General features: G+C 45.9%; 1 protein-coding gene across 4 annotated transcripts in view; it reads left to right on the forward strand.

The window, feature by feature from the left end:
* The window catches only part of kdm5ba (lysine demethylase 5Ba), a 676108-nt gene that overhangs the window by 367911 nt on the left and 294635 nt on the right, over positions 1-13562 (forward strand). For all 4 annotated transcript variants that reach the window (XR_011935801.1, XM_072480724.1, XM_072480725.1 and 1 more), the window contains exons 13-14: positions 4947-5066; positions 5375-5569. Coding sequence is in view for 3 of the 4 variants with exons in the window: in XM_072480724.1 (XP_072336825.1) it covers positions 4947-5066; positions 5375-5569 (315 nt within the window). In the remaining variant the exon portion in view is untranslated. The remainder of the gene's footprint in view (positions 1-4946; positions 5067-5374; positions 5570-13562) is intronic.

The raw sequence follows: 13562 nt of genomic DNA on the forward strand, positions 1-13562 counted from the left end.
TAGGCCACTTGGCCCATCAAGTCTGCTCCACCATTATCCTGCCTTCTCCCCATAGCCCCTGATCCCCTTATTAATCAAGAACCTATTGATCTCTGTCTTAAAGACACTGTGATTTGGCCTCCACAGCCTTCCACGGCAAAGATGCTGCACTTGAACTTGGTCTCCAACTCATCAAACAAGTTTTGGTCTCCTGGCTTGGTGATAATGGCAGAACATAGAACATTACAGCGCAGTATAGGCCCTTCGGCCCTCAATGTTGCGCCGACCTGTGAAACCACTCTAAAGCTACATCTACACTATTCCCTTATCATCCATATGTTTATCTAATGACCAGAGTCAGGGATATGCCTAGCCTCAAGTTGACAGATTGCGGTTGAATACACTTCTGCTGCTAATGACCCATAAGGCCTCATGGGTACCCAGTTTTGAGGTGCTAGATCTTTCTAAATCTATTTTGTTTAGCACAGTGGCACGCAATACGATGGAGGCTTTTCTCTGTGTGAAAACATATAACACTGTCATGATTGGTGAAAATTATGTCAAGTAGGTTCTTTCCTTTTGTTGGTTCTTTCAACACCAGCTGAAGCCTTACTCTGGCATGTATGTCCTTCAGGGCTCAGGCAGCTTAAAGCCTTTAAAGCTGACCTCTGATCAAGCTTTTGGTCATTTGGCCCCTTTGGCTTCGCATCAATTTAATATGATTGCACTTTGTGGAAGCGCATTGGGCTTTTTTTCCACACTAAATACTCTTGCGTATATATATTTTAGTTATCAATTATTGGTCCTCGTATACAGTCCAGAATCGTATTTATTCGTTACTGTGCTAAACATTATGTTGTGATCTTTTCACCATTATCCCTGAATCCCACTCCTCTGCATATCCGATACAGCAATGCAAATTAACTTTTACCACGATGGTAGCATGACCAGTACTGGCTTGGAGGGCCGAAGGGCATGCTCCTGTGCTGTTTGTTCTTTGTTCAATCTCGCAAATTTACTTTTATTCATGTAATAGCATTTGTCACTGGTCTGCTGAACTCCGTGGTTGCATCGGCCTCTTTCTACTTGCAGTCCTTCTCAAGTTAGTATTATGTGAAAACTAGGAGAGATTTTCTTGTCTACCGTTCAAATTAGTTCCAACCCAATTTTTGGTCAATTTCTGGAGCCTGCCAAACTTGCCACACAATCGCCTATTGTGCCATATACACAGATTTTACAAGTAGGCTTACATTAACACTGCAATGAAGTTACTGTGAAAAGCCCCTAGTCGCCACAATCCGGTGCTTGTTCAGGTACACAGAAGGAGAATTCAGAATGTCCAAATTACCTTTTAGCACGTCTTTTGGGACTTGGGAGAAAACCGCAGCACCCGGAGGAAACCCACGCAGCCACGGAGAACGTGCAGACTCTGCACAGACAGTGATCCAAGCAGGGAATCGAACCCGGGGCCCTGGCGCTGTGAAGCAACAATGCATGAATACGAGTGGGAAACTGAACTAATTTTATGAAGATTACTGCCTCAATCTGATTAATTGTGTTCTACTAACATCAGGAAAGTCTTATTTATTCGTCCTACCATCTGGACGTTGCATGTTGAGATAAGATAGTGGCAGCTTTCCATACTGCGCTGAATGCCTGCTTTAATCCTCTTCCTCTTTCATTCAACATCAGGTACAATGTTATTTTACAGATACATTCGGGAATCACTGCAGACTAGTAAAGATAATATAGCATTTCAAAAACTACTGTCATCAAATTATAATTTCTATGTTAAATCCCCAATGGAAAGAACAAGTCTACTGATTTTGACTGGCTTGCTTTTGTGCAAGATCAACAATTTTTATCGACCCGGCAATTATTTCAATAGTTTATCTTATAATAGCGTACAATACTGCAAGTGGAGTGACTTAATGTTTTTACTCATTTACGAACTGAATATGCATAGAACATACAGTGCAGAAGGAGGTCATTCGGCCCATCGAGTCTGCACCGACCCACTTAAGCCCTCACTTCCACCCTATTCCCATAACCCAATAACCCCATCTAACCTTTTTTGGACACTAAGGGCAATTTAGCGTAGCCAATCTACCTAACCTGCACATCTTTGGACTGTGAAAGGAAACCGGAGCACCCGGAGGAAACCCACGCATGGGGAGAATGTGCAGACTCTGCACAGGCAGTGACCCAAGCCGGGAATCGAACCTCGGGCCCTGGATCTGTGGAGTAACTGTGCTAACCATTGTGCTATAGTGCCGCCTGACAAATAGCTATTTCTCCCTATCCTAGCACTTGTCTTCAAACCTTTCAAATATCATGCTACCTATCTGCACATTTCTAATTGCCCATTGAGAAGGTTGACAGCAGCTAAGAGTTTGACCACATTGCTTTGCGTCTTGAGTCGCATATGGGTCAGTCCAGGTAAGGACGGCACATTTCCTTCCCAAAGGCCATTAGTAAACCAGGTGGGGTTTCAACAACACGCTGGTAGTTTCATGCTCTCCATTACTTTACTAGCTATTTATTCCCGATTTATTTAATTAACTAAATTTAAATTCTACAGTTAACTCTGAAAATAAAATTAATTTGCATTTTGGGTGGCACCGTGGTGCAGTGGTTAGCACATCTGCCTCATGGCGCCAAGGACCCGGGTTCAATCCTGGCCCTGGGTCACTGTCCATGGGGAGTTTGCACATTCTCCCCATGTCTGCGTGGGTCTCACCCCCACAACCCAAAATGATGTGCAGGATAGGTGGATTGGAAAAAAAAAATTGGGTACTCTAAATGTTTTTTAAAACTTTGCATTTTTATGCCCTGTCTCGTTCTTCCAAAATCTTTCTCGCAGAGCACTGACCTGTGACTCACTCAATGGTATGATTCCAATCTGTGAACGTATCACAATGATAGCAACACTTGCCAGTCATTTCCAACTGTGACCACTACACTAAACCTAACCAACAAAACAGCAATCAACTGTCTCTGCACAACATCCATTGTAATGCCGATAGCAGATATCACACAAACTGCTGATCAAATCTACATGAAAATTTTGGGCAATTTCTGTTAAAAATAAGTTTGAAGTGCATATGGTTGAGTTATGGCATGATCTGAATCAGGGTGGTTTGCTGGAATGGATAGTATTTCATTAACAAATCAGCAGATTAAGTGAGTTGAGCTGGATTATGATCCGTGTAAGCGGGGGTGTGGGGGGTGCCTAGGATTCCTTTCTTTCATTTATGGTCAGTGTAACAATACTGTGCAAAACATTGCTACCAGAAAAGTGGTGTCGGGGAGGGGGCGCGAAGGCTGCTGGAGGAGGAGGCTGCCTAGGGTTCCTTTCTTTCATTTTAGGATGTTGTTGCTGACCAGCTTTTTACTTAACACATGAATGCGATGCCCTGTTGCTCATTTATATGATGTGAAAACAAAAGTATGGAATTAAGCATAATCAAGCAAAGACAGATGTTTGTTTGTTAGCAGAAAGGCTTGCTATTTGATTAAACAGGCCGGTGAGCCGGCGGATTGAATGACTCCTACTTTGTGGTTATTGAGGGTTGACTTCCTTGGTTTGAAATATCAACAAATAAATTGGTGTACCCATGAACCCAAGGAATTAACCTGGACAGCAGCGCATAACTATTTGAAGTGATTGTTCAGAATATTTTACTGGCAATGGCAGAGCGAGTATCCCTAAAATTTCCTGTTGTATTTCTATAGTGGGTTTGAGAAAGTATGATATAACGAAACTGTAAAAATTTGAAAATATTTTTTGAAAAAAAGATAAATTATGCTCCATTAAACATTTCTATGAGACATTGGTTAATTTACTTTCTAGGGAATGTATGCAGGTGTGACTTGCAACATTGTTAACAAGTTAAAACACAAAGAGAGCATTGAATATGAAATACTGCCACAAATTACAAATGTTGGCCAGACCTCCTGGTCCCCGGATCAGCAGAGACCGGATATATGACCCAGGACTCCCACGGAAGCCCCAGCACACCAACTCCATAGAAATAGCTCGAGAAGTTTGAACATCTGATGAACAATTCTCCACCTTCCCGAGACCCTCCAAAAAGTTCTCAGTCTTTGAGTTAAGAGTCAGAAACTTTGGACAGTTCTGACTTAGTTACTTGAAAAGTCACTTGAGACTGATGAACTCCTAGTCTAACTCCTGGGTAAACATACAAATGACCGTCCCCATCCCCACTCCCCTTTTAACCCCCTGGCTATCCCCAGACCCACTTACCCAGCTGTCACTCTATCCACCCGCCAACTTATCCACTTACCCACATACCTCACCCACCTCCCATTTACTCACTCACCCACCAACACATTGAGAAGCCTGGAGTTATTTAAACGCATACCAGAAAATGGTAGTAAAAAGGGGGCATGCTTCTGCACAGATTCTCTTTGCTGCTCTCTCCGTGAATTCTTGGGCTGAGGGAGTTCGGTAGGATCCTCCATTGGAAGTTTGGACAGAAAAATCACATGCAGGTAAATGGGTAGTTTTATGTCTGATCAATGTCGGATAGAGGGGTTCCAATGCTTGGCCTGAAGATATGGGCTGTTGTGAAGAGCGGTACATGAGCAATAGAAGTGTAGTATTTTTATTTGCCGTGTGCCTATTGGTTAGAAACAGCATTGGAAATTTTCTCTGGAATTGTGTGAATTTAAGAAGTTGAATTAATATTGATACTGGAATGGAACTTCTTCTAATGCAAGGTGCCAATGTAATATTTTCAATTGTGCAACAAATTCAGTTGAAAGCATTTTCTCTTTAATTCATCAGATGTATTCTGTTCTGAATTATAAAATCTTGTTTCCCAAAATTATTCATGTAAAGACCCTTAAACTGAACAAATTGTAGGCATAACACTGGTTGGCTGTGCCCATTACCATGTTGATTGCGGTCTGTTGAAATTTACAAGATCTCTTTATCAATACAGGTTTATAGAACGAATCAGTGTGCAGGGGAGTTTGTCATCACATTCCCCAGAGCGTATCACAGTGGCTTTAACCAGGGCTTCAACTTTGCAGAAGCTGTAAATTTCTGCACGATGGACTGGGTAAGTGTGCACTTCAGTGTATGTGGCGAAGATGCAGAGTAACTTTTTCTGAATCTTCATTTGGAGAAAAAAGGTGATTTATAGTCAAAAATCTTGATTAATAACTGAATGGAATTTATTTGTTACTAGATTAAGGAGATATTAACGTATTTAAATTAGAAGCAGTAATGTTTTTGTAGTCCCCAGATGAGAACATTTATAATGCACATCAACTTGTGGCCCAAAAGCTTTGCTCACATGCTTTATGCAGCCAACCCTACTCTTAAATGTATTTTCAAATTGTCCTGTTGAATGTGTTTGTCTTGTAGCTGCCAATGGGCCGACAGTGTGTAGAACATTATCGTCTCCTGAATCGTTACTGTGTTTTCTCCCACGATGAGATGATTTGTAAGATGGCATCCAAGTCGAAGGATCTGGATGTAGTTTTGGCATCTGCTGTTTATAAGGATATGATCGTTATGATAGAAGAAGAGAAAAAATTACGGGAAGCTGTTCGCAAAATGGTGAGTGCTATAGAAAATAATTATTTATAAAACACAAGGTTTTTTTGTCAATACTTCCATTCAGAAGAACCTTCACTTCAATATATGTCTGCTCTCGTTCCAACTTCCGTCTTCAAGCTGTTGAATCCCGATGTGTCTGTCACCTGCAAACTCAACATAGCCCTTGCTTTGCCATGAAGTACATGCACTGTCGATAAAGTCCATAGAACAAAGAACAATACAGTACAGGAACAGGTCCTTTGGCCCTCCAAGCCTGCGCCGATCACGTATCCTATCTAGACCAACCACCTGTATCCTTCTATATCCCGTCTCTTCATGTGCCTACCCAGATAAGTCTTAAAGGTCGCTAACGTATCTGCCTCAACCACCTCACTTGGCAGTGCATTCCAGGCCACCACCACCCTCTGTGTAAAAAAAACTACCGCCGTTCATCTCCACTGAACCTTTCCCCCCTCACCTTGAACCTGTGCCCCCTTGTAATTGTCATTTCTGCCCTGGGAAAAAGCCTCCAACTGTTCACCCTATCTATACCCCTAATAATTTAATAAATTTCTATCAGGTCACCCCCTCAGCCTCCGTCTCTCTATGGAGAAAAATCCCAGTTTATTCAATCTCTCCTCATAGCTAATATCCTCCATACCAGGCAACATCCTGGTAAACCTTTTCTGTACTCTCTCCAAAGCCTCCACGTCCTTCTGGTAGTGCGGTGACCAGAATTGGACACAGTATTCAAAATGTGACCTAACCAACGTTCTATACACATTGGCACTAACGACATAGGTAGGAAAGGGGACAAGGATGTCAGGCAGGCTTTCAGGGAGCTAGGATGGAAGCTCAGAACTAGAACAAACAGAGTTGTTATCTCTGGGTTGTTGCCCGTGCCACGTGATAATGAGATGAGGAATAGGGAGAGAGAGCAATTAAACACGTGGCTACAGGGATGGTGCAGGCGGGAGGGATTCAGATTTCTGGATAACTGGGGCTCTTTCTGGGGAAGGTGGGACCTCTACAGACAGGATGGTCTACATCTGAACCTGAGGGGCACAAATATCCTGGGGGGGAGATTTGTTAGTGCTCTTTGGGGGGGTTTAAACTAATGCAGCAGGGGCATGGGAACCTGGATTGTAGTTTTAGGGTACAGGAGAATGAGAGTATAGAGGTCAGGAGCACAGATTTGACGTCACAGGAGGGGGCCAGTGTGCAGGTAGATGGTTTGAAGTGTGTCTACTTCAATGCCAGGAGTATACGAAATAAGGTAGGGGAACTGGCAGCATGGGTTGGTACCTGGAATTTCGATGTTGTGGCCATTTCGGAGACATGGATAGTGCAGGGACAGGAATGGATGTTGCAGGTTCCGGGGTTTAGGTGTTTTAGTAAGCTCAGAGAAGGAGGCAAAAGAGGGGGAGGTGTGGCGCTGCTAGTCAAGAGCAATATTACGGTGGCGGAGAGGATGCTAGATGGGGACTCATCTTCCGAGGTAGTATGGGCTGAGGTTAGAAACAGGAAAGGAGAGGTCACCCTGTTGGGACTTTTCTATAGGCCTCCAAATAGTTCTAGGGATGTAGAGGAAAGGATGGCGAGGATGATCCTGGATAAGAGTGAAAGTAACAGGGTAGTTATTATGGGAGACTTTAACTTTCCAAATATTGACTGGAAAAGATATAGTTCGAGTACATTATTAGATGGGTCGTTTTTTGTACAGTGTGTGCAGGAGGGTTTCCTGACACAATATGTTGACAGGCTAACAAGAGGCGAGGCCACGTTGTATTTGGTTTTGGGTAATGAACCTGGCCAGGTGTTGGATTTGGAGGTAGGAGAGCACTTTGGGGACAGTGACCACAATTCGGTGACGTTTACGCTAGTGATGGAAAGGGATAAGCATACACCGCAGGGCAAGAGTTATAGCTGGGGGAAGGGCAATTATGATGCCATTAGACGTGACTTGGGGGGATCGGTTGGAGAAGTAGACTGCAAGTGTTGGGCACACTGGATAAGTGGAGCTTGTTCAAGGATCAGCTACTGCGTGTTCTTGATAAGTACGTACCGGTCAGGCAGGGAGGAAGGCTTAGAGCGAGGGAACCGTGGTTTACCAAAGAAGTGGAATCTCTTGTTAAGAGGAAGAAGGAGGCCTATGTGAAGATGAGGTGTGAAGTTTCAGTTGGGGCGATGGATAGTTACAAGGTAGCGAGGAAGGATCTAAAGAGAGAGGTAAGACGAGCAAGGAGGGGACATGAGAAGTATTTGGCAGGTAGGATCAAGGAAAACCCAAAAGCTTTCTATAGGTATATCAGGAATAAGCGAATGACTAGGGAAAGAGTAGGACCAGTCAAGGACAGGGATGGGAAGTTGTGTGTGGAGTCTGAAGAGATAGGCAAAATACTAAATGAATATTTTTCGTCAGTATTCACTCAGGAAAAAGATAATGTTGTGGAGGAGAATGCTGAGACCCAGGCTAATAGAATAGATGGCATTGAGGTACATAGGGAAGAGGTGTTGGCAATTCTGGACAGGCTGAAAATAGATAAGTCCCCGGGTCCTGATGGGATTTATCCTAGGATTCTCTGGGAGGCCAGGGAAGAGATTGCTGGACCTTTGATTTTTATGTCATCATTGGCTACAGGAATAGTGGCAGAGGACTGGAGGATAGCAAATGTGGTCCCTTTGTTCAAAAAGGGGAGCAGAGACAACCCCGGCAACTATAGACCGGTGAGCCTCACGTCTGTAGTGGGTAAAGTCTTGTAGGGGATTAAAGAGACAAGATTTATAATCATCTAGATAGGAATAATATGATCAGGGATAGTCAGCATGGCTTTGTAAAGGATAGGTCATGCCTCACAAACCATATTGAGTTCTTTGAGAAGGTGACTGAACAGGTAGACGAGGGTAGAGCAGTTGATGTGGTGTATATGGATTTCGGTAAAGCGTTTGATAAGGTTCCCCACGGTAGGCTATTGCAGAAAATACAGAGGCTGGGGATTGAGGGTGATTTAGAGATGTGGATCAGAAATTGGCTAGCTGAAAGAAGACAGAGGGTGGTGGTTGATGGGAAATGTTCAGAATGGAGTTCAGTTACATGTGGTGTACCACAAGGATCTGTTCTGGGGCCGTTGCTGTTTGTCATTTTTATCAATGACCTAGAGGAAGGCGCAGAAGGGTGGGTGAGTAAATTTGCAGACGACACTAAAGTCGGTGGTGTTGTCGACAGTGAGGAAGGATGTAGCAGGTTACAGAGGGACATAGATAAGCTGCAGTGCTGGGCTGAGAGGTGGCAAATGGAGTTTAATGTAGAGAAGTGTGAGGTGATTCACTTTGGAAGGAATAACAGGAATGCGGAATATTTGGCTAATGGTAAAGTTATTGGAAGTGTGGATGGGCAGAGGGATCTAGGTGTCCATGTACATAGATCCCTGAAAGTTGCCAGCCAGGTTGATAGGGTTGTGAAGAAGGCCTCTGGAGTGTTGTCCTTTATTGGTAGAGGGATTGAGTTCCGGAGTCAGGAGGTCATGTTGCAGCTGTACAAAACTCTGGTACGGCCACATTTGGAGTATTGCGTACAGTTCTGGTCACCGCATTATAGGAAGGACGTGGAGGCTTTGGAGCGGGTGCAGAGGAGATTTACCAGGATGTTGCCTGGTATGGAGGGAAAATCTTATGAGGAAAGGCTGATGGACTTGAGGTTGTTTTCGTTGGAGAGAAGAAGGTTAAGAGGAGACTTAATAGAGGCATACAAAATGATCAGGGGGTTAGATAGGGTGGACAGTGAGAGCCTTCTCCCGCGGATGGAAATGGCTGGCACGAGGGGACATAGCTTTAAACTGAGGGGTAATAGATATAGGACAGAGGTCAGAGGTAGGTTCTTTACGCAAAGAGTGGTGAGGCCGTGGAATGCCCTACCGGCAACAGTAGTGAACTCGCCAACATTGAGGGCATTTAAAAGTTTATTGGATAAGCATATGGATGATAATGGCATAGTGTAGGTTAGATGGCTTTTGTTTCGGTGCAACATCGTGGGCCAAAGGGCCTGTACTGCGCTGTATCGTTCTATGTCTATGTCTATAATTTTCCGAGCTTTTATACTCAATACCCTGTCCTGTGAAGGCAAGCATGCCACATGCTTTCTTCACCACCATTTCCACCTGTGCTGCAACTTTTAAGGATCTGTAGACCTGCACACCCAGATCTCTCTGTGTCTCTATGCTCCTGATGGTTCTGCCATTTATTGTATAGCTCCCACCTGAATTGGATCTCCCAAAATGCATCACCTCGCATTTATCCGGGTTAAATTCCATCTGCCATTTCTCTGCCCAATTTTGCAGCCTATCTATATCCTGTTGTATTCTCTGACAATCTTCATCACTATCCGCAACTCCTGCAATCTTAGTATCATCCGCAAACTGATTTGACCTGCGACGTTTTCTTCCAAGTCATTTATATATATTACAAAGAGCAGAGGTCCCAGTTCTTTTTTAAAAAATATATTTTATTCAAATTTTTTCGGTCAAACAAAACAATACAAAGGTTTACCTTTTTACAACAATAAAACAATATATATAACAGTGACCGTTTTAACAAATAAATAAATAATATATAAACTAAATGGCAACTGCCATAACAAAAATAATAACTCTCCAGAGATAAAATCAAACAGTCCAATATACATAACCAAGTACAAATATCTATACAAAAACACCCCTGAGGACCTGCCCGAGCCCTCTCTCCCCCCCCCCCCCCCCCCCCCCCTCCCCCCTGGGTTACTGCTGTTGCCTTCCCATTTCCTTTATCGTTCTGCGAGGTAGTCGATGAACGGTTGCCACCGCCTGGTGAACCCTTGAGCCGAACCCCTTAGTGCGAACTTCATCCGTTCTAGTTTTATAAACCCTGCCATGTCGTTTTTCCAGGTCTCCACGCCCGGGGGTTTGGCTTCCTTCCACAAAAGCAATATCCTTCGCCGGGCTACTAGGGACGCAAAGGCTAAGACATCAGCCTCTTTCGCCTCCTGCACTCCCGGCTCTTCTGCAACCCCAAATATAGCCAACCCCCAGCCTGGCTCGACCCGGACCCCCACCACCTTCGAAAGCACCTTTGCCACCCCCACCCAGAACCCCTGCAGTGCCGGGCATGACCAAAACATGTGGGTGTGGTTTGCTGGGCTTCTCGAGCATCTCCCACACCTATCCTCTACCCCGAAAAATTTACCGAACCTTGCTCCGGTCATATGCGCCCTGTGCAAAACCTTGAATTGTATCAGGCTTAGCCTGGCGCACGAGGACGACGCGTTTACCCTACGTAGGGCATCAGCCCACAGCCCCTCCTCAATCTCTTCCCCCAGCTCTTCTTCCCATTTCGCCTTCAGCTCATTCACCATGATCTCCCCCTCGTCCCTCATTTCCCTGTATATATCCGACACCCTACCATACCCCACCCATGTCCCTGAGATCACTCTATCTTGAATCTCCTGCGTCGGGAGCTGCGGGAATTCCCTCACCTGTTGTCTCGCAAATGCCCTCAGTTGCATGTACCGAAATGCATTCCCTTGGGGCAACCCAAATTTTTCCGTCAGCGTTCCCAGACTCGCAAACGTCCCGTCTACGAATAGATCTCTCAGTTGCACAACCCCAGCTCTCTGCCATGCTCCAAATCCCCCATCTGTTCTCCCCGGGACAAACCTATGATTATTTCTTAACGGGGACCACACCGAGGCTCCCGTCCTTCCCCTATGTCGTCTCCACTGCCCCCAAATTTTTAGCGTTGCCACCACCATTGGACTTGTGGTGTATTTCTTCGGGGAGAACGGCAACGGCGCCGTCACCAGTGCTTGTAGGCTGGTTCCTTTGCAGGACGCCATCTCCAATCTCTTCCACGCCGCTCCCTCCCCTTCTCCCATCCACTTACACACCATTGAGATATTGGCGGCCCAGTAGTATTCACTTAGGCTCGGTAGCGCCAGCACCCCCCTATCCCTGCTACGCTGCAAGAACCCCCTCCTCACTCTCGGGGTCTTCCCGGCCCACACAAAACTCATGACACTTTTCTCAATTTTTTTGAAAAAAGCCTTCATGACCATCACCGGAAGGCACTGAAACACAAAAAGGAATCTCGGGAGGACTACCATTTTGACCGCCTGCACCCTACCCACCAGTGACAGGGGCACCATGTCCCATCTCTTAAAATCCTCCTCCATCTGTTCCACCAATCTTGTTAAATTAAGCCTATGTAAGGTTCCCCAACTCCTGGCTATCTGAATCCCTAAGTACCTAAAATCTCTTATTACCTTCCTCAGCGGTAAATCATCTATTCCCCTGCTCTGCTCCCCCGGATGCACCACAAACAACTCACTCTTCCCCATATTCAATTTGTACCCCGAAAATTCCCCAAACTCCCTGAGTGTCTGCATTATCTCAGGCATCCCCTCCACTGGGTCCGCAACATACAGCAATAAATCATCTGCATACAAAGATACCCGGTGTTCTTCTCCTCCCCTGAGTACTCCCCTCCACTTCCTGGAGCCCCTCAGTGCTATGGCCAGGGGCTCAATCGCCAATGCAAACAGTAACGGAGACAGGGGACACCCCTGCCTCGTCCCTCTATGAAGACGGAAGTAGTCAGACCTCTGCCTGTTCGTGATCACACTCGCCACCGGGGCCCTGTACAGCAGCTGTACCCATCCAATAAACCCTTCTCCAAAACCAAATCTCCTCAGCACCTCCCACAGATAATCCCACTCCACTCTGTCGAATGCTCTCTCGGCGTCCATCGCCACCACTATCTCCGCCTCCCCCTCTGGCGGGGGCATCATCATTACCCCTAGCAACCTCCGTATGTTCGTGTTCAGCTGTCTCCCCTTAACGAACCCAGTTTGATCCTCGTGGACCACCCCCGGGACACTGTCCTCTATCCTCATCGCCATCACTTTGGCCAGGAGCTTAGCATCTACATTTAAAAGGGAAATGGGCCTGTAGGACCCACACTGCAGCGGGTCTTTATCCTTCTTCAAAAGCAGCGATATCGTCGCCTCCGACATAGTCGGGGGCAACTGCCTTCTTTCCCTGGCCTCATTAAAGGTTCTCGTCAAAAGCGGGGCCAGTAGGTCCATATATTTCCTATAAAATTCCACCGGGAATCCGTCCGGTCCCGGGGCCTTCCCCGCTTACATGCTTTACCACCTCCTCCATCTCAATCTGTGCTCCCAGTCCTGCCCTCTCCTTCTCCTCCACCTTCGGGAATTCCAGCTGATCCAGGAAACACCTCATTCCCTCCTTCCCTTCCGGGGGCTGAGCCTTATATAACCTCTCATAGAATGCCTTGAACACCCCGTTCACTCTCTCTGCTCCCCGTTCCATCTCTCCCTCCTCATCTCTCATCCCACCTATCTCCCTCGCTGCTCCCCTCTTCCTCAATTGGTGGGCCAGTAGCCGACTCGCCTTCTCTCCATACTCATACTGTACACCCTGTGTCCTCCTCCACTGTGCCTCTGCCTTACCCGTGGTCAGCAGGTCAAACTCCACATGTAACCTTTGTCTTTCCCTGTACAGTCCCTCCTCCGGTGCCTCTGCATATTGCCTGTCCACCCTCAAAAGTTCTTTCAACAATCGCTCCCTTTCTTTACCCTCTTGCTTCCCTTTATGTGCCCTTATGGATATCAGTTCCCCTCTGACCACCGCCTTCAACGCCTCCCAGACCACTCCCACCTGAACCTCCCCATTGTCATTAAGCTCCAAGTACCTTTCAATACACCCCCTCACCCTTAAACATACCCCCTCATCCGCCAATAAGCCCATATCCATTCTCCAGAGTGGGTGCTGTTCTTTTTCCTCTCCTACCTCCAGGTCTACCCAATGTGGAGCGTGGTCCGAAATGGCTATGGCCGTATATTCCGTCCCTGTCACCTTCAGAATCAGTGCCCTTCCCAAGACAAAAAAGTCTATCCGTGAGTATACTTTGTGAACATGGGAGAAAAATGAAAACTCCTTACTCCTAGGCCTACTAAATCTCC

This window comes from Scyliorhinus torazame, chromosome 17, assembly GCF_047496885.1.
Source record: "Scyliorhinus torazame isolate Kashiwa2021f chromosome 17, sScyTor2.1, whole genome shotgun sequence".
Taxonomy (NCBI): Eukaryota; Metazoa; Chordata; class Chondrichthyes; order Carcharhiniformes; family Scyliorhinidae; genus Scyliorhinus; species Scyliorhinus torazame.